At 39.5% G+C, this 21,800-nt stretch overlaps 1 protein-coding gene and 1 long non-coding RNA gene across 3 annotated transcripts in view; one reads left to right on the top strand and one right to left on the bottom strand.

Annotated features, from left to right (window-relative positions):
- Nucleotides 1–21,800, bottom strand: part of TRIM33 (tripartite motif containing 33) — a 144,482-nt gene that overhangs the window by 60,018 nt on the left and 62,664 nt on the right. For both annotated transcript variants that reach the window (XM_019956764.2, XM_019956765.2), the window contains exons 3-4: nt 21,435–21,579; nt 21,139–21,271 (exon numbers count right to left, since the gene is read on the bottom strand). In XM_019956764.2, coding sequence (XP_019812323.2) covers nt 21,139–21,271; nt 21,435–21,579 — 278 coding nt within the window. The remainder of the gene's footprint in view (nt 1–21,138; nt 21,272–21,434; nt 21,580–21,800) is intronic.
- On the top strand, nt 8,864–21,441 carry LOC139182162 (uncharacterized). The gene is made up of 3 exons (XR_011565735.1): nt 8,864–9,028; nt 17,115–17,282; nt 21,233–21,441. It is a non-coding gene; the product is annotated as an uncharacterized lncRNA (long non-coding RNA).

Genomic DNA, 21,800 nt, shown 5'->3' with positions numbered 1-21,800 from the left:
GCCATAAATAACAGCCAAAAATAAAATTAATTTTTAAAGCACAAAATAGAAAGTTAAACCTAACCTCATCACTAAATCCAATAAGCCTCCTACACACAAACAAGTTCCATTCCAAGAGAACATTTGTAAGTCCAATTTTTTCATAAGTCCAACAAAGTTAGCATAGGTATCCAACTAAAACAATCTGTGATATAGTACTGTAACAGGTTTATAATACTTTTCACACAAGTAATACATAAAAAACAAACACAAAAAAATTAAGAAAACATTTGTAATCTTACAGTACAGTACCTTGAAAAGAACAGCTGCTGTTTAGTCACTAAGTTATGTCCAACTCTTTTGCAACCCTGTAGACTGTAGCCCACCAGGCTCCTCTGGCCATGGGATTTTCCAGATAAGAATACTGGACTGGGCTGCTACTACCTTCTCCAAGGAATCTTCCCAACCCAGGAACTGAACCCCAGTCTCCTGCATTGGCAGGTGGATTCCTTACCACTACGTCACCGTACAGTACAAAAGCTGGCATACAGGTGCTGGCATCAAGTGAACAGGAGAGGAAGGGGAAGAAGGAGAGGAGGGAGGAGATGGTAGAGCTGAAGGACTGTCAGCAACAGGAGACACGGCAAGGTGCAACTTCACTCATGCCTGACACAGATAGAACACACGTTCGCATCTTTGAAAGTTTTCAAGTTGAAGGTTCATGTGTAGGGAATAGCTTTAAATATTCCAATTAAAAGAGCAAGAGCCTCCAATTAAAAGAGAAGGTAAGAAGCCTTCAACATTTAATTGATAATTCCAGGAACCCTTCTGCACTGTTGACAATGTGAACTGATACAGACATTACAGAATACAATACGGAGATTCCTTAAAAAAAAAAAAAAAACTAGTAATAAGTCTTCCATATGACCTGACAATCCCACTACTGGGGATATATCCTGAGAAAACCACAAATCCAAAGACACATGTACTCCAATGCTCACTGCAGAAACATTCACAATAATCAGGACATGGAAGCAACCTAAGTGTTCACTAACAAATGAATGGATAAACAAGATACGGTACATATATACAGTGGAATGTTGCTCAGCCATAAAAAGGAACAAATCTGAGTCAACTGTAGTGAGGTGGATGAACCTAGAGCCTCTTACAGGGTAAAGTCAGAAAGAGAAAAGTATCATATATTATCAGTAACACACACACACATATATGGAATCTAGAAAATGGTATTGATCACCTAGTAGAGAACGGACCTGTTGACACAGTGGGAGAAGGTAAGGACGGAACAGACTGAGAAAGCAGAACTGACACTACATACACGTATCATGTCACCTAGTTGCTCAGTCGGGTCCGACTCTTTGCCACCCCGTGGTCCGCCAGGCTCCTCTGTCCATGGGATTGTCCAGGCAAGAATACTGGAGTGGATTACCATGCCCTCCTCCAGGGGATCTTCCCGACCCAGGGATCGAACCCAGATCTCCCACTTGGCAGGCAGATTCTTTACTATCTGAGCCACCAGGGAAGCCCCTATTAATAGTATGGAGCTAGACTAGACAACTCTAGCACAGTTTAATGGCTTGCACCCACGCATGCTGTCGCTTCACTTGTGTCCAGCTCTGTGCAACCCTATGGACCATAGCCCACCAGGCTCTTTTGTCCATTGGATTCTCCAGGCAAGAATACTGAAGTGGGTTGCCATGCCCTCTTCCAGGGGTTCTTCTTGACCCAGGGATCAAACCCCCATCTCTCAAGTCTCCTGAACTGGAAGGCAGGTTCTTTACCACTATCGCCACCTGGGAAGCCCATATATATATATATTACCATGTATAAAATAGGTACGTAGTGGGAAGCTACTATTTAACATGGAGAGCCCAGCCTGGAGCTCTGTGATGACACAGAGGTGTGGGAATGGGAGAGGAAGGCTCTAGAGGGAGGGTACATGTAAAGAGCCTCCGTGTGTGTGTGTATATAATGTATATATACATATGATTTGCATTGTTGTACAGAAACCAACATAACACTGTAAAGCAATTTTTCACCAATTAAAAAAAAAAGGGAAAAAAAGGATAATTCCTATATTCAGGCAGCTCTACTCTTTCTTTCTTCCCCTATACCTAAATTAACAAATATTTATTCAACAGATGAAAGGTCTAAATTTGTGTAAAATATTGGGATTTAATGAATAAAACACTTATCCTCATAAAACTTACATTGCAATGGGAAGAACACAAAAAACAAGCTACAAATTACAGAATATGTTTGGAAAGTGATGTTTTATATATTAAAAAATATATTTATATATTTAAAAAACAGCACCATAAGGAGTAAAACGGTTAACTGCAATTTTTAAATTAATCTTTATTGGAATACAGCTGCTTTACAATGTTGTATTCAAATTGCAATTTTAAACACAGTGATCAGAGTAGATCTCATTGGCAAAGCTACATTTAATCAGAGACTTGATGGATATATGAAAGTCAGCTATGCAAACGAGTAGAGCAAGAAAGTTCTAGTTAGAGAAAACAGGCAGGCAGCAGCATCCCTAGCATGTTTTAGAAACAGTAAGTATAGCTGTAGCAGAGTCAGAAGTAAGAATAGTAATAGATGAAATGCGTATTTATATGACTCTACAGAAATCTTTTACTCTGAACACAGCACATTTTGAGCAGGGAAGTGACACACTTTGAGATTCACTCTAGCAGTTGTGCTAAGAATAAACTGAATGACACTATTAGAAGCATGAGGAAGATTTATGAGACTACTGCAGCAAATCACACAAGAAATGATGGTGGTTGAGACTAACATGGTTAGTTCCATGTTAGTATCATGGAACTAACAATAATGAGGTAGAAGTTGTGGGACTGGGGGATATATTTTAAAAGTGGAACCAAAAAGATGTTCTGATAAGTTTGGCTTTGGGTATGAAAAAACAGTGAAGTCAAAGATGATCCCAAGATTTCTGGCCTATGCAACAGAAAAATTGCAACAAACTGAGATGGGGAAGGCTTCCAGGGGAAACAGCTTGGAGTAGGTAGGTATCAACTCAATTTTGGATATACAGTTGACTCTTGAATAACGCAGAAGTTAGGGACTCCAACTGATCAATCAGTCAAAAATCCCAGTATGACTTTATAGCTGATCTTGAAATACTTGATTCCACATCTGCAGATTCAACCAATCTTGGATTGTGTAGCACTGCAGTATGTATTTAGTGAAAAAACAAAAAAAATCCACATATAAGTGGACTGACACAGTTCAAACCCATGCTGTTAAAGGGTTCACTGTACTATATGAGAAAGCACTCAAGCAGAGATGCTACAGTCTGTAGAACAGACAAAACTGAAATTTCAGGAGTGTACTGAGCCAGAGATATGAATTTGGACATTGCAGGCATATGGATGGTATTTAAAGTCATAAACTGTAATTGTAGATCATGGAGTAAGGCCTGGCACATCCAACGTTAGAGAAGCAATCAGTGTGGTAAAAGGAAAACTAAAAAGAAGCCAAGTATTCAACAGATAAAATGTACTGAGAAAATGAACAACTGTCAAATGCTGCTGATATATAAGGTATTAAGACAATGACTGAGAAATGACTTCTAGTCTTAATAATGCAAAGGTTACCGGTAACTTTGAAAAGAAGGCTATGACAGGATAAAATGGAGATCATTCTTATAAGCAATTCTTTCAAAACTTCTGTTGCAAGAAATAAAAAAAGAACAGAGACAGTTGTTGGTAGAAAAAGCAGGTTAAAGAGAGAGAGTCTGGTGTTTTCTTTCATTTTTAAAGATAGAAGAAAAGTTTCAGAATACTGAAATACGGATAGAAATAACTGCTAGAGACTGAAAAAACTGAAATTGGCAGAGATGGCCAAACTACCAATGTCCCCAGCTACATAAAATAAGATGGAATCTAAGTGTATATTAATTGGAGCAACTGGCACTATAGAGGAAGAGGGTTTAAATAAGATAACAGAAATGGAGAGCTGTGGGTGCAAGTGTTTGTAGATATGTAAATGTGGTAGAGGGAGCCTGCAGAAGTACTCTTTTGATTGCTTCATTTTTCTCAATGAAGTACGAAGCAAAACCAGTATCTGGGAGTGAGGATAGAGGGTGACATGTTGGACATTTAAGACAGACAAGGTGTGACTGCACAGTACAATTGCAGGCAACACTAGGGTGTCTCTGAGGTTAAGTGGTCATGGACTGGGAAAGCAACTATTTGGTGTCAGTATTTTTTCTCCTGTGATATGTATGTAACTACATAAGCAAAGCATCAGGATGGTGGTTCTGCCAAGGAAGTTCAACCAAGTGGGATATGGGAGTCAAGGCTAAATGCCAGGGAATGAAAATGATTAGCCATAAAATTAAAGAGAAAATGGGTTAAGTGAGAACATAAAGAAATGAGGTAAAGTGAAAGAGTCGTACAATCAATGGATTAAAATAAGTCACTGTATGGTGAGTAACTGTGGAAGTCTGGTACTAAGCAGAATGAGCTAGAATGATGGGTAAGTGTTTACAAAGAGGAATGCTTAAAATGGAACATAATTATTGAAAATGCCAAGGTCTAGCACATGATCACAGATGTGAGTGGCAAACACAGAAGACGTAAACTTTACAGAAGAGTTCAAAAACATAAAGACCAGAGTGTCAGAAGGACCAGATCTGTGCGTATTACAACTGCCAGAAATTCTTAGAATTTCTAAGAACTGTAGAATTTCACAGATTACCACTGAGTTAGGAACTAAAATCTGTAAGAGAGAAAGTGGAGTGACCCAAGGGTTGTATGTGAAAGTATCAATGAGCAATACAAACAGTGGCATTTGAGATTAACATCTGGAGATTTTTCAGGAAGGTAAGAGGAAGAATGGTCCAAAAAATAGCAAGTACAAGACCTACTTGGTATCTCTAGGCCCAGTAACACATGAGATATCAAAGGAAAACAGCACCAGTTAAGAAGACGCGGTAGAAGCAGCGTCCAGGAGCTCTGTTTCCATAGAGCAAAGGAGGTACAGAAAGGGGTCAAAAATGAGCCTGAGAATACAGAGACCCTGCTGATGACAAACCATGATTTACAGAGAACAAGTATCAGATACTGTCGCATGGAAAGCTTTATGGGAATTAAAGCAGAGCAAATGAGGGGAGACCTGGGAGTGTGGGGCGTTTCTTAGATGACAAACAGGGGTAAAGACTATAGTATTAGTCCTAGCAGATTTAAAGCAGATAATGGTAGAGAGGGTGTAAATACTGGTGGTAAAGAAGAATGGGGCCTGGGGCTTTCTCTTTTAATCTGTGGAGAAGAAATCCTAGCTCCAGCGAGTCAACAGCATCTTCACTCCAGATGAGGATAGAAGAGTCAGAACTGCGTGATCTTAGAACATGAAGGTTTAGTTGCGACCCTTATTTCGAGAGAAGCAAACTCACTCCAAATGTGCATGTGACATCTTGCCTCAGAATGACAGAGTGAAGGGAGCTGAGAGGTTCTGAGAAGGCACAGTGAGTGTGAGGACCTCTCCACCTATGATAATGGGGACAGAAGGTCTATGAGATGCCTTCCAAAATGAGAGGCCTCTATTAAATAGCTTTATCAATTTCACAGTTAAGAATTCAACATTTACATCACCATCCTCCCTACTTCTATCCTGCTCAATCTAATTTTATCATAAAATGTTTAAGATATCAAATTTATTTAACATGGCCAAAACTTAACTATCAACTCCCGACATACACCTAACAAAGTATGTCTTCACACAGTCTTCCACACCTTAGTAAATTCAAGCCTAATTCTGCTACTTTTGGTTAAGAATGAAAGCGAAAAATCTTGGTGTCACTGGTATCTCATATAAACCATATATCAACAAATCCACATATAAGTTTCATGCATCAAATCCAAGTTCAAAACATATACAGAACTTGACTCTATCTTACTATCTCCAATGTTAGTCTAAACCACCATTATGTCTTGCCAAAATTATTGATAACAATCTCCAAGCTAATCTCATGATTCTGTCCTTGCTCAGTCTTTAATCTCTCTTCACTAGAGCTACTGTGATATTTTTAAAACAATCATCAGTCAAACCATTCCACTGCTCAAAAGCTTGAGCATCTGACTCAGTAGAAGGCAACATTCTTAAAAAAACCTACAAAGCACTAAATAATTTGGCCCTTTCTGTCCTTACCTCATCTGGTAACCATCTACCCCTTGGTATCTGCACTCAGACCATACAGTTACTTAGAGATGTTAAATATGCTACTATCTCGGCCTGTTGCACTTGCTTTATCTGAAACATGCTCCTTGCCAAATTTAAGCAACGCCTGATCCCTTTCTTCCTTCAGTCTCTACTCAAATGCCACTTCATCATGAAAGCCTTTTAAAAACCACCCTATTTAAAATAAAACCCCGCAAACCTGTACGCTCACGTGCTCTGTCCCAACTTCAGAGCATTTTTCTCTATGATGATCACCATACGATTTATTTACTATTTGTTTTACTCTACCATGAAAAATTAAGTCATGGGGACAGTGACTTTACTTTGTTCACAGAAATATACCATACCAAGCACTCAATAAGCATACAACTGCTTGTTGAATTACTAAGTGATTGTAAACACTGTCCAATATTGAGCCAAGGAGTGTAATACTTTCTTGAACATTTTTTCTTTTGGAATTGATAAATATCCTTTGTTCTCATTTGCTTAACTATCAATGTACTGATCCCAAACATTTCTAATGTTCCATCAGATATGTCAAACACTTGTCAATAATATTTTTTAAGATCATGGCATCTGGTCCCATCACTTCATGGGAAACAGATGGGGAAACAGTGTCAGACTTTATTTTGGGGGGCTCCAAAATCACTGCAGATGGTGAATGCAGCCATGAAATTAAAAGACGCTTACTCCTTGGAAGGAAAGTTATGACCAACCTAGATAGCATATTCAAAAGCAGAGACATTACTTTGACAACAAAGGTCCATCTAGTCAAGGCTATGGTTTTTCTAGTGGTCATGTATGGATGTGAGAGTTGGACTGTGAAGAAAGCTGAGCGCCGAAGAATTGATGCTTTTGAACTGTGGTGTTGGAGAAGACTCTTGAGAGTCCCTTGGACTGCAAGGAGATCCAACCAGTCCATTCTGAAGGAGATCAATCCTGGGTGTTCATTGGAAGGACTGATCCTGAGGCTGAAACTCCAACACTTTGGCCACCTCATGTGAAGAGCTGACTCATTAGAAAAGACTCTGATGCTGGGAGGGATTGGGGGCAGGAGGAGAAGGGGATGACAGAGGATGAGACGGCTGGATGGCATCACCGACTCGATGGACATGAGTTTGGGTGAACTCTGGGAGTTGGCGATGGACAGGGAGGCCTGGCATGCTGCAATTCATGGGGTCGCAAAGAGTCGGACACGACTCAGCGACTGAACTGAACTGAACTGAAAAGACCTAAGATAACAAATTCAGTAGAAGTAGTTCAATTTTTTTTCTTGAGGCATCCTTCATGTGGTCCTCAGTCCTGATGTTTCAGTCTAAACTAGCTAGGATACACCTGTCATTCTAGGCATTCCCATTCACTTTCTTGGTTTACTAACATTTCTATGGGTCACATTCTTTAACAGCTCTCCAGAAAGTGGTGTATGGGAGGCAGTTTCTGAATCCTTGCGTGCTGCAAAATGTCTACATCTTACTCTCACATCGATTAACAGTTTGGATATAGACTTCTAGGTTGAAAATCTTTCCCTGTCAATCTCCCAACTGTTGCAGTTAGTTTCAGTGTCTTCTACCTCCTAGTACTGCTACTTTTAAAGATCATATTTAGATTCCCATTTCTCTGTAGGTTACCTACTCGATTCTTTGGCAACTCTGCTTATCTCCACTCTAACCCATCAAGTATCATCCCTTTATGATGATATACAACTCTGATAGGAATCCTTTACTGTTAGTGTAATGGGCATTAAATGGGTCATTTCAGATTGGCAATTCTGGGTTTATAGAAGAATTTCTTATATTACTTGATAATTTCATTTATTTTTCTATAATTCATACTGGTAAGCAAAGGACCTCTTATACCTTTTAAATCTTTTTAAAAATCTTTTTGTTTTGTTTTCTAGGAGGCTAAATAGAATTTATCGAACCTATCGATAGGATTTCCCTGGTGATCCAGTGGTTAAGAATCCATCTGCCATTGCAGGAGACCCAGGTTAGATCCCGTGTGGGAAGATCCCACATGCCATGGAGCAACTAAGCCAGTAGGTCACAACTACTGAGCCCACCTGCCACAACTACTGAAGGGAGCATGCCTACAGCCCAAGCTCCACAAGACAAGCCATGGCAACAAGAAGTTTGTGCACCACAAGCAAAGCACCCTCTGCTCACCACAACTAGAGAAAGCCCGGATGCAGCAGTGAAGACTCAGCGCAGCCATAAATAAATATATGATTTTTAAAAAAGAAAAGACCAATTGAGTTTTCTTTTTACCTATCATACTTCCAAGAGTTCTTTTGTATTTTAATCACTTGGGGGGTGGGGGGTGGGGTGGGGCCTGTGTCACTAGCATGTGCTAAGATCTTATTTCCTCTACCAGGGATGGAGGACCTTGCACCCCCTACAGTACAAAGCAGTAGAAATCAAAGTGCGGAGTCTTAACTGCCAGACTGCCTTTAAACTGCTTCTTTTGTAGAGACTCTGTCATTAATTTGTAACCAATAGCTTGTCATTAATTCAGAACGTCATAAGTTTTATTTTACATTTCCTTTTGTTCCTATGTTATGTCCTTTCATGCTCTTTCATGTGGATACCTGTATCAATCAGAGACATGTACAGCTGTGGTGACTAACAGTGGGTCATAAAACAAGAACAAACTCGGGCAGCTGACGGTGTTAGTTTAACAACATCAAAGATAGAACCTCTGAGATGCTCTTGCCTTTACCCTCATGAACATATAATGATGTCAGAGTTCTAAGAATCATCCAAATTTAAGGAAGGAAAAAGGAGGAAGATGGGTGACACCAGCAACTTCTGTCCCTTTTATCAAGAAGGTAAATACTTTCTGAAAATCATGCTCTAAACAGATTTCTGCTTGTATTTTAGGGGCATAAACTGTAAATGAGAACTACCTTAATGCCAGAAATGTTGAGAAAGGGAATACTTAGCTTTTCTAGTCCCTATATTTGAAGCCAGACGAGAGATACAAGTTGAGAATTCTTAACTATGTCAAAATGCATGGCATATGACACTGGCTCTCATCAGAAGTCAGATGACCCATTTATATTTAAATATACTTTAAAACTGCTTATAATGGAGAAGGCAATGGCACCCCACTCCAGTACTCTTGCCTGGAAAATCCCATGGACAGGGGAGCCTAGTGGGCTACCATCTATGGGGCTGCACAGAGTAGGATACGACTAAAGTGACTTAGCAGCAGCAGCATGGCATGCAGGATCCTAGTTCACTGATCAGGGATCAAAGCTGTGCGCCCTTCATTGGGAGCAGGGAATTTTAACCACTGGACTGCCAGGGAAGTTTTTTGAAGTTTTGAAAGATTCTTTTTTGAAGTTTTTCTTTTTTGTTTTGAAGTTTTTAAACCTACAATAAAGTTGAAAGAACAATATAAAAAATAAATAAATAAAAATAAAAATGTTTATAATCATCTGTGAGAGACAGTAGAATCTATGAACTGATGGGCTTCACTGTAAGGCAATCTTTTTAATAAGAAATGAACACCAAATAGCAACATTAGAAGGCCTCTTCTAAATATCTACTTTCTCCAGAGAGTGAAAAAACCTCTAATTACAGCAAGCAGAGTGAAGTTTTTTGTTGCTTTTATTGTTGTTCAGTCGCTGAGCTGAATCCAGTCCTACTCTTTGCCACCCCACAAACTATATATAGTACATCAGGCTCCTCTGTCCTCCACTATCTCTTGGAGTTTGCTCAAATTCACGTCACTGAGTTGATGATGCTATTTAACTATCTTGTCCTCTGTCACCCTCTTCTCCTTTTGCCTTCAATCTTTCCCACCATTGGGGTCTTTTCCAATGAGTCAGCTCTTTGCAACAGGTAGTCAAAGAATTGGAGCTTCAGCAACAGTCCTTCCAGTGAATATTCATTGTTGAATTCATTTAGTATCGACTGGTTTGATCTCCTTGTAGTCCAAGGACTCTCAAGAGTCTTCTCCAGCACCACAGTTTAAAAGCATTAATTCTTCAGCACTCAGCCTTCCTTATGGTCCAACTCTCACATCCATACATGACTACTGGAAAAACCAAAGCTTTGACTAGATGGACCTTTGTCAGCAAAGACATCTCTGCTTTTAAATACGCTGTCTAGGTTTGCCACCGCTTTTCTTCCAAGGGGCAAGTGTCTTTGAATTTCATGGCTGGAGTCACCGTCCACAGTGATTTTGGAGCCCAAGAAAATAAAATCTGTCACTGCTTCACTTTTTCCCCTTCTATTTGCCAGGAAGTAATGGGATCCGCAGGATCATGGAAAAAGCAAGAGAGTTCCAGAAAAACATCCATTTCTGCTTTATTGACTATGCCAAAGCCTTTGACTGTGTGGATCACAATAAACTGTGGAAAATTCTGAAAGAGATGGGAATACCAGACTGTCTGATCTGCCTCTTGAGAAATTTGTATGCAGGTCAGGAAGCAACAGTTAGAACTGGACAGGGAACAACAAACTGGTTCCAAATAGGAAAAGGAGTACATCAAGGCTGTATATTGTCACCCTGTTTATTTAACTTATATGCAGAGTACATCATGAGAAATGCTGGACTGGAAGAAACACAAGCTGGAATCAAGATTGCCGGGAGAAATATCAATAACTTCAGATATGCAGATGACACCACACTTATGGCAGAAAGTGAAGAGGAACTCAAAAGCCTCTTGATGAAAGTGAAAGAGGAGAGTGAAAAAGTTGGCTTAAAGCTCAACATTAAGAAAACGAAGATCATGGCATCTGGTCCCATCACTTCATGGGAAATAGATGCGGAAACAGTGGAAACAGTGTCAGACTTTATTTTTCTGGGCTCCAAAATCACTGCAGATGGTGACTGCAGCCATGAAATTAAAAGACGCTTACTCCTTGGAAGGAAAGTTATGACCAACCTAGATAGCATATTCAAAAGCAGAGACATTACTTTGCCAACAAAGGTTCGTCTAGTCAAGGCTATGGTTTTTCCTGTGGTCACGTATGGATGTGGGAGTTAGACTGTGAAGAAGGCTGAGCGCCGAAGAATTGATGCTTTTGAACTGTGGTGTTGGAGAAGAGTCTTGAGAGTCCCTTGGACTGCAAGGAGATCCAACCAGTCCATTCTGAAGGAGATCAGCCCTGGGATTTCTTTGGAAGGAATGATGCTAAAGCTGAAACTCCAGTACTTTGGCCACCTCATGCGAAGGGTTGACTCATTGGAAAAGACTCTGATGCTGGGAGGGATTGGGGGCAAGAGGAGAAGGGGACGACAGAGGATGAGATGGCTGGATGGCATCACTGACTCGATGGACGTGAGTCTGAGTGAACTCTGGGAGTTGGTGATGGGCAGGGAGTCCTGGCATGCTGCGATTCGTGGGGTCGCAAAGAGTAGGACACGACTGAGTGACTAATCTGATCTGATCTGATCCGAATGGGACTGGATGCTATGATCTTAGTTTTTTTTGAATGTTGAGGTTTAAGCCAGCTTTTTCACTCTCCTCTTTCACCCTCATCAAGAGGCTCAATAGTTCCTCTTCACTTTCTGCCATTAGAGTGGTATCACCTGCATATCTGAGATTGTTGATATTTCTCCCATCAAACTTGATTTCAGCTTGTGATATAGTCCAGCATTTGAAATGATGAACTCTGCATGTAAGTTAAATAAGCAAGGTAACAACGTACAGCCTTGCTGTACTCCTTTCCCAATTTTGAACCCATCGCTGTTCCATGTTCAGTTTCTTAGTCTATTGTCATGTCATTGCTCAGTTGCTAAGTTGCATCTGACTCTTTTGTGATCCCATGGACTGCAGCCTGTCAGGCTCCTCTGTCCATGCGATTTCCCAGGCAAGAATACTGGAGTGGATTGCCATTTCTTTCTCCAGGGAATTTTCCCATCCCAGGGATCGAACCCGTGTCTCCTGCTTTGCACGCAAATTCTTTACCACTGAGCCACCTGGGAAGCGTAGTGAAGAATAGTGAAATGTAAAAGTTCACTACTGGCAATCTGGAATCAAGTTGGGTACGTGAACATCCCATAGTTTAGTATGCAGATTTACACTTTAATTTCCTCAATTATAGCCAAGTACCTCATCCAGACCCTCCATCTACACCTATCATCCCCAAGTCCAGAGCCTCTGATTTTACTTATCCAGAGAATAAGCCTAACTTTTGTGATGCCTATCACCTCCAGATTCTGAGCCACCATAGACTTCTGGGAAATAAATCAAGCGGCTTCCTTTATACCTTATTTGCATGATCCTGGATTGTATTTCACTCAACTCTACTAGGTCAATTATCAGATCCAAAAATATTCAATCCATTTCCCTTGTTTTGAAAAATTAACTGAAATGTTCAATGGTGTCTCTTATTTCATTCTTGTCTTTTATATAAGTCTATACTTTTTTTTAATGAATTAGAATCTTTTTTTCTTGTTTTAAACTTTTAGCTGTGCAGGATTTTTGTTGCTGCACTTGGGTTTTCTCTGGTTGCAGTGCTCAGGCTTCTCTTGTTGCAGACCACAGGATGTAGAGTGCATTGGCTCAGTATTTATGGCACATGGGCCCAGTTGCTCCGGCATGTGGAATCTTCCCACATCAGGGATCAAACCAGTGTTTCCTGCATTGCAAGGTGAATTCTTAAACAGTGAACCGCCAGGGAAGCCCTAGACATTTTTCATACTCGTATACTGTGAACAGAATTACTAGAGAGAGGAGAAATAACCCCACGGTTTAGCTAGAAACTATGCAGTACTTTGAAATAAAAAAAATTTCATAAAATTCTATAGATGCAGGGTTTCCCTTGTGGCTCAGTGATTAAAAAAAAAAAAATCCACCTGCCAATGCAGGAGACATGGGTTTGATCCCTGATCCAGGAAGATCCTACATGCCACAGAACAACTAAGCCCATGAGCCACAACTATTGAGCCTGTGCTGTCTGGGAATCACAACTAGTGACACCTTTGCATCTTACTCTGAAACGAGAAGCCAACACAATGAGAAACCCGTGCCCTGTACCTACAGAGTAGTCCCCATTTGCCACAACTAGAGAAAAGCCACTGCAGCAACAAAAACCCAGCACAGTCAAAAACAAATAAATATAAACAATAATTTAAAAAAATTCTATAGATGCTTTCCTTTTTTGAAACAATGAGACTGTTAAGAAAACCAAAAATCTCAAGAAAGTGCTTTTAGAAAAAATAAGGAATTCCATGCTGGTCTGGTGGTTAGAACTCTGTGCTTTCACTGCCGAGGGCCCAGGTTCAACCTCTGGTTAGGGAACTCCAAAAAGCCTGGCAGCATGACCAAAAACAAAATATAACAATGGTCAGACTGCTACTGAGCCCTTACTGTGTTAAGCACTTCATGGGTACAATTCTCAATTCAAACCTCACACCCACTTTAGGGTGGTACTACTAAATTTTCTCCATGTGAAAGATTCACACTCGTGCACATACATACCAGAGTTCACCATCTGTATCACTATACTATGTAGCAGTCACCTTTAAAAGAATGGGCGGGTAAGAGGGGACTAAAAAATATAAATATAGAATATGTAAGTCAGTGTGGTAAAGAATCTGCCTGTCAATGCAGGAGATGTAAGTGACACGGGTTCAATCCCTGAGTCAGGAAGATTCCCTGGAGGAGAAAATGGCAACCCACACCAGTGTTCTTGCTTGGAGAATTCCAGGGACAGAGGAGCCTTGCAGGCTACAGTCCATAAGGCCAGAAACAATTGGACGTGACTGAGTACATATGTAAGTCAGTCATGATTCTTGGAATGAGGCTAAAGTTTGATCAAGAAAAAATTCACATCTTTCTTATAAAATCAAGATTCATCATGCTAAGTCACTTCAGTCATGTCCGACTCAAGCTTAGTAAAGAACAAAAACAAAAGAGAACTGTAAGAATTAGAGTATTTCTTTTAAAATATAATAAATTATTTAAAAAATTAGATCGCTAAAATGACCAATGACTCAAATCTATGGCTATGCTAATAAAATCTTTTATGGTCTATTTCTAAGGAAATACATTTTTAAATCTCTACTAGATGGTGGGATTTTCTAAGAAAATATGTACCATCACAATTACATCAGTGAATCAAGAAGAGATGGGAAACCCAATTTGATTAATAAGCATCTGAGAAACTGAGCCCCTTGAACTAGCCCTAAAGGCCTTAAGTCCAGACATGGAAACGGAGTAGATAAGTTGGAATGAAAGTGTTAAAAAAGGCAAGATACCAAAGTGAACTGGCTTTAAGAAATAGTTCTTGAAACAGACTCTGTATGATTTCAATACCTTTAGACTATGGAATTTCTGCACCATGCTTTACATCCCTAGATATGTTTCAGTGTCTTCTGGTTTACAGTCTATGGGAACTTGAATAGAATTTGTATCCTGCTGTTGTGTGAAAACTGTATAAATTTTAATTATGTTGAATTGGTTCATGGTGCTTTTCAGGTCTACTACACCCTTCTACTTTTCTGTCTATTCATTCTAATTTTTGAAAGTTTGATATTAAAACTCCAACTAAAAATCTTAATTTATCTACCTGAAAAAATAATTATATATAGTGGAACTATATGTAACTTTTTACATACAGTTTTTCCCTGGTGGCTCAGATGGTAAAGAGTCTGCCTGCAATGCGGGAGACCCAAGGTCGATCCCTGGGTCAGGAAGATCCCCTGGAGGAGGAAATGGCAACCCACTCCAGTATTCCTGCCTGGAAAAATCCCATGGATGGTAGAGACTAGTAGGCTACAGTCCATAGGGCCGCAAAGAGTCAGACACGACTGAGCAACTTCACTTTCACTTTCACATGTAACTTTGTTCTGTATTTTCCAAGTCTTTTGCAAATGTGTTATCATATACTTTCATAATTTAAAGAAATAAAAAGAAACATCAATAAAAGAAATAGTTCTACTGACAGTGTTCTGTACGTTAAGAAAAGCAAACCATTAAGAGTATAAATAGGAGATAACAGATTCTAAGAATTTAACTTTGCCCAAAGAGAGGTCTGGCCTTTGCCCTCAGCAGCTGGAAGGGCATCTCTAAGCCCTTGAAATGTACTGCCTGACAAAAGTACTTTTGTTTCAATTTGGGGCCTTAAGGCCACATGCTAATGATATGATTTATTGTAGGGTCTTCAGCTCAACCCCAGGAAGGGCTGGAGACAGGTCAATTACATGGACAGTAAACTCCATCTGTATCTACATGACAGAATTCCAATAAAAATCCTGGACGCCAAGACTCATGCAAGCCTCCTTGGTTGGCAATATTCCCTTCATGCTGTCACACATCATTGCTAGGAGTTAATTACATTAAGAATTTCACTGAGAAAAGACAATGGAAATCCTACATTTAGAACTCTCCTAGACTCTGCCCCATGCCTTTTCCTTGGATGATTTTAATCTATATCCTTTCACTGTAATAAATGTTAGCTGTAAATATATAGCTTTCAGTGAGTAGTAACAAATTATTAAATCTGAGGGTAGTCTTGGGAAATTCTGAACTTGGAACTGGTGCCAGAGTGAGAATGAATAAGATAAATTTTATTTAGAACTGTAAATGTTTTGGGGGGATCACCCCAAATTCTACAGTTGGTATCAGAAGTAAGAGAGGATCTGTTAATTGTCATCTAACTTCATAGTTAACATCAAAAGTGGGATTCACTAGAATGACACTGACTCACTGAAACTTGTGGTAGGGAAGAAGGAGGAAAAGATGACAAGGGTTATGAACCTTTGATTCTTGGATGACTATCTACTCAATGATAGTATGTAACTGCAGCTGTGGTTATCAGAGGTAAAAGTTACCAACAGAACTTAGAAACTAGATCCAACTCCCTAGGAGCTAACTCACTGGATAAACAAGGAAATGCAAACTAATAAGAAATAAGGTAATTAAACAATTCCTTGGATATTGTCATCTGTACTAGCTAAAATGAAGAGTGTGTTGGGACAGATCCTGACACTCACTGGGCAAAGCTTAGATTGCAGCCAGGCTGAGCTACAGCCACTAGCCTAAGGGCCATTCCAAATGGAAAAATTACACTGGGAAAACAGGCAGCACCTCTATGACTTCCAATAACAATGTAGTCCAGGTTGAGGAAAGACAAAATCAAGAAACTAATGAAATCAGAGTGTAAAATGCTAAGGAATTATTTCATTTTGTGGGTAGACATTGTATGCTTCCTGAAAATACCTTTATGAAAATACTGTGAGAGTGACAACACTTAGAGGCAGTATTGTTGATTTTGAATGCTGCAGAATAGAAGAGCAATGTCTGAGCTGATGTGGGACCCACCACTCATTGCTGAACCACCACAGATGGTTATCCAAAATCTCTATTACACAGCAGGTCATTCCCGAGGGGACAGCTAGCTTAGTGGACTGTCAAGTATTTTTACCCTCAGACAGGTCATTGTCCTTCTCCTATAAATGCCAACTAGAACTTCTCAGAACTGATTGACATGCCTCTTATTCAAGCCATGTGAGATTAGCATTATGAAGATCAGGATATTCGTCTACTGAGTATGCCTCTTACTAAAGTCAAGGTAAATAATACAGTTGAGGGGGACCCTTATACATGGGTACCCCCATGTAATTTTTCTGCTGCAAAACCTAGCAATAATCTGAGATGCCTTATCAGATTTATTGTCTCAGCTTTATGGGCCTTACAGATGCTGAGAAAACGGGTGATTCACAAGAACACAGGAAAAGACAAACAAGAGAGTCAAGGGATTTATCCCAAAAGGATGAAAAATTTTAGATGGCTGTTTAAAAATGGGGAGGGGGGAAGATATGAATAAAGCAAACAATGACGGGGTTGAAACAAAGGACTTAAATGCAGCACTCTAGGGGGTTAGGAGGACCAATGGGAGCTACTGCTGGTCCTCAATGTTAAAAGGCATTAAACAACTCTGTTATATTCACCCTAGTATGAAGAAATGTTAAAAGCTGGAGGAAGAAATGTTAAAAGCTGGAAAAGATGACAATGAGAACCTGACCTTGTACTCCCTGGAGCAACTATTCCATGGACTAATCAAATTGAGAACTGAAGGAGAGGCCAGGGTCTTCTGGCTCAAAGTCCAGCTGGAAAACACAAGGTAATATGCATTTGTGTGGGTAAAATAGCCTGGCGTTGGATAAAAGACATTTCTGGGACTCCCTGACATAGGAGCCTAATGTGCTATGATTCTAAAACCTGCTGAAGTCATAATGGATGTTAAGGTTAGACTGGAAAGAGAGGGATGGTTGACAGCATTAAAGTGAAAGTCTGTGTGAAAGCTGGAACATACTGATATGAACAAACTATGTGAAATAGTTTTATCTCTCCTTTATATGATTAGTAGAATGGGTATTACTGATACTGTCTAATATAGTAAAACACAAGACATACATTTTCACCTTAAGGCAAGTCTTGATTAGACATGCTAAATGGGAACAATTAAAACTGTCCAAGTCCACAGAAGTTGTCGACTTGTGACAGTAGAGGATACCTAATGGATAAAAAGAATTTATGACTTTAATGACAAATGAGAAGCTGCTATGCTCTCATTTGTACCAATGAATTCTTTGTACAATAACCATGTGCACCCTGTGAAAAAATAAATGGTTCATCCAGTTAACAGTAGACTATTTAAAGCTTGAACTCAATAATGCCACCACAGCATCAGCAGTCCTTGATATGGTTTGAACAACAGAAAAAATATACACAGCAGACTTAATAATAAGTGGCATTCAGGGACTGAACATGCAAAAAAAATTTTCCCTCTAACTCTGAAGAAAAGCCAAATGCAGTTTTTCATGTGGAAAGACCCTAATTTATGTTTATTCTTAGGGATAAGCTAGGTAAGAGCCACCTTTATCATTCCACAGGCAAAAAAATAAATAAATAGCTTCTGCCACCTACATTCCTAGAACTAAACAAGTAGCGCCAATATTTGGTTGGTATATTTGAATTTTAAAGAATATATACTCCACATCTGGGAATTTTACCAATACAACCACCCAAAAGAAAATTATATTTGAATGAGGGCCTGAACCATGTGTGAACAGCAAAAAGCAGTCTTTCTCTTGATGCTTACGGACCCTGTGATCCACAACTAGACGTGATTTTGGAAGTGTTAGCAACACATACGAAGATCGAAACACACGGCAAAAACCTCTGAGTGCCACTCAGCAGAGATCCAGGATTTTGGACCAGAAAATTTCTGGATGCCATGGTAAAACACATGCTATTTAAGAGAAAATAACTAGTTTGCCACTGGGCACTGAGGTTGACACTGTGACTGAAGGGCATAACATAACCATGAAACCTGAAATACCCCTTATGTCTTGAGTGACAGGAGAAAACGAATAAGGAAGGCAGAGTCCAGAAGTGTTCCACAAAAACAGAGATGGTTTGTGCAGGAACATGCAACCAAGAGGATGCAAAGAAATATTCTATCATATTTATGAGCAGGTGAAAGTGAAAGTGTTAAGTCACTCAGTTGTGTTCGACTCTCTTGATACCCCATGGAACTGTAGCCTGCCAGGCTCCTCTGTCCATGGGATTCTCCAGGCAATAATACTGGAGTGGATTGCCATTTCTTTCTCCAGGGGAGCTTCCTGACCCAGGGATCGAACCAAGGTCTCCTGCATTTTAGGCAGATTATTTATTGTCTGAGTCACTATACTCTCTTTCCCTCTAAACATGACTTTGGAACTACCAAAGGAACTGCTGAATGCTATGATCACATAGGTGGTACTCTAAAAACAGCTATTAGCTAACAAAGAGCTGTGTGGTTTATGGATGGTGGTTCCAAAGTGTACAGAAAGCAATCTGTTTAGAAGGGTACCACTTTAACTGAAGAATGTAATAATGAATCATATCAATGAGCTGGCCTGCATGCTGTTATCCCCTGTGTATGCGTTTTTACTGAACCCTGAAGTTGGTATGACAAAAGAGGTGGTCTTGAGGACTGTTTCTGAACTTTGTGCAGATGATAAGGAAACAGTCTGGTAAGACTCGCTGCTGCTAAGTCACTTCAGTCATGTCCGACTCTGTGCGACCCCATAGACGGCAGCCCACCAGGCTCCCCCATCCCTGGGATTCTCCAGGCAAGAACACTGGAGTGGGTTGCCATTGCCTTCTCCAATGCATGAAAGTGAAAAGTGAAAGTGAAGTCGCTCAGTCGTATCCGACTCTTAGCGACCCCATGGACTGCAGCTCACCAGGCTCCTCCGTCCATGGGATTTTCCAAGCAAGAGTACTGGAGTGGGGTGCCATTGATAACTGCTATATCCTGAACACTTTAGGCTCTGTGAGGTACACGGAAGGGTGTTTTTAAAGTGGCTGGGGTAGGTGAGGCACATGTCAGCCAAATGGTACTGGCAGCAGTACAGACAGAGCGAATCTGACGGGAAAATCAAAGCAAGGACGCTGGCTGTGAACGAGCTGCGACAGGAGCCAAGGCTTCAAGCCCAATGCCATTGGCTCTGCCACAGTTCACCCAGGAAATCCAAAGTGTGAAAGAACTAAAGAAAAGGCAGGAACATTCAAGAGGCAACTGGGACTTCGATATAATGGTAAAGGAAAGTGGTGACGGAAAAGGAAGGATGAATTACCGTGAAACTTTGAGGTGTCGATGAAGCTATTCTTTCACAGGAAAAAGAATGCTGTGTTCCTATTATTTTTGCTTTACACCATCAATTTAAAAAGTCAAAAGAAGTCTAAAAGCTCAAAAACCTGACAGCAGCTATGAGAAAGTAATTTAATGTCTTACTTAGATTTATTACAAAACAAGGATTAGATCTGGACCCAAAGTGAAGGCATCTACAAAATTAGTCACCTCCAATAAAACAATAGCTAATTTGTAGGTAAGATGAAACACTTTGTAACAAAGGATATGAAAGTTTAAAGTAGCATTTCTACCCAAATGGGCTGTAGAACAGTGAAAGGTGTCTTGAAAAAGGACACAGAGCATTACCTGTATGAGATCAAGTTTGAAAGATTCCACACACTGTATTCTATATTCTGAATATCACATGGGAGAAAGTGAGCAAATGAGCTAAAACAGATCTGGACTCCAACTGACTATGTTCAAGTCTTAGCTCTACCACTTACAGGGACACGCTGTATACATTATTAAAGCTTTCTGTGAGTAGACTTGCTCACTTTGAAATAGCCGAGATGTCAGTACCAACACTTCATGGGCGGTTGGTATGAATTAAACATGTGGCATTCAGAAAAGTGCCCAGCACAAACTATGGATGCAATACTTGTTAGCGAATAGGATTCATGTATCCTCTCTTTAAGAGAACTTTAAAAATTCCAATGGCTCTAACAAATTAAAAGCTCTAAAACATCCTAGAGTTAAACATTTAAGTGTGGTTAATTGAACTTAACAACTAACTAGAAATTTCAGTAGTTTCCAGAACAGTTCTGATGTGACAGGCTGGTGATAAGTGAACATTATTGCATTGAGGGTAAAAGGGTTGAAATACAAAGCTATATTTTAATGAATTAGTAACTATGCTACTTGGATGTTTATAAATCCCCAGTTTTTCTACAAACTAAATCTGACATGAAATCAGTATATTTACATGCTTTGATGCTAAAATGGCTATCAGTCATACACATGAAAATACTACCTTTTAACATGACAGGCCAAAGCCCATAACCCTGTGATAAATACCACAGAACACTTGAAAAAAAAAAGTGAGTTTGAACCAGAGGGATTGTATATGAAGAAATAATATAACTCTTACTATTGCAACCCAAATCCACGTACTAATTAATACATTTTCAATAAATATCCATAAGACAATTAGATATGAATATAGAAACCATTAAATATTTTACCAAAAAATGTATCTTGCTCTAAGACATAAAACACACAAAAAATATCTGTTTTAGGAAAAATAATTCTATAAGAACTTTTAATAATATTTCTTGATAAGCAATAATGACTTCTGTACCTATGTTCTTTGTGTTCCAATAGCTGACAGTCTCTACATGTCAGTCTATCACACGTTTCACAGAAAAGTTTCAACTGTTCTTGTTTGTGAACAGGGCAGAAAACAGGGCGCTGACCAGATGCTCCAACAGACTCTGCAGTAAAATAAAACATATATTTTAAAACTAAACACCATTTTTGTCTGACTTCATAAATTCTTACCGATAATGGTATCAAAAGCTTGTAAAGTTAAGTACAAATGCTACAGGGGCAAAAGAGAGAGATGAATAGTAATCATTAAAACTGCTTCTCTCTTACCTGAGACATCTTCTTTCTTCCTGATCAAGTGATCCTTAGTGAATTTTACTCTTTGATGTGCTTCAATGCATGTCTTACATAGCCATTCTCCACACTCGACACAAAAGCCAACTGCACTCGCATTGTCTTCACAACTAGTACATACCTAAAAGAGGAAAGAAATGCTAACCTACATTAAATTTACAAACAATAGATCCACAAAATAAACAAGTAAACTTTTCTACCTTACTCTCAAATATACTAATTCACTGTACCTAGAATAAAATCATCTTGCTATCCATTTCTCTTCAACAAAATCCTTCCCTTCCAGATCAAACATTCAAGTGGGTAAAAATCTAAGTCTCAGAACATAAAATCGACACAAGC

Source organism: Bos indicus, chromosome 3 (genome assembly GCF_029378745.1).
Source record: "Bos indicus isolate NIAB-ARS_2022 breed Sahiwal x Tharparkar chromosome 3, NIAB-ARS_B.indTharparkar_mat_pri_1.0, whole genome shotgun sequence".
NCBI lineage: Eukaryota > Metazoa > Chordata > Mammalia > Artiodactyla > Bovidae > Bos > Bos indicus.
This window is presented reverse-complemented; position numbering and strand designations above follow the sequence as displayed.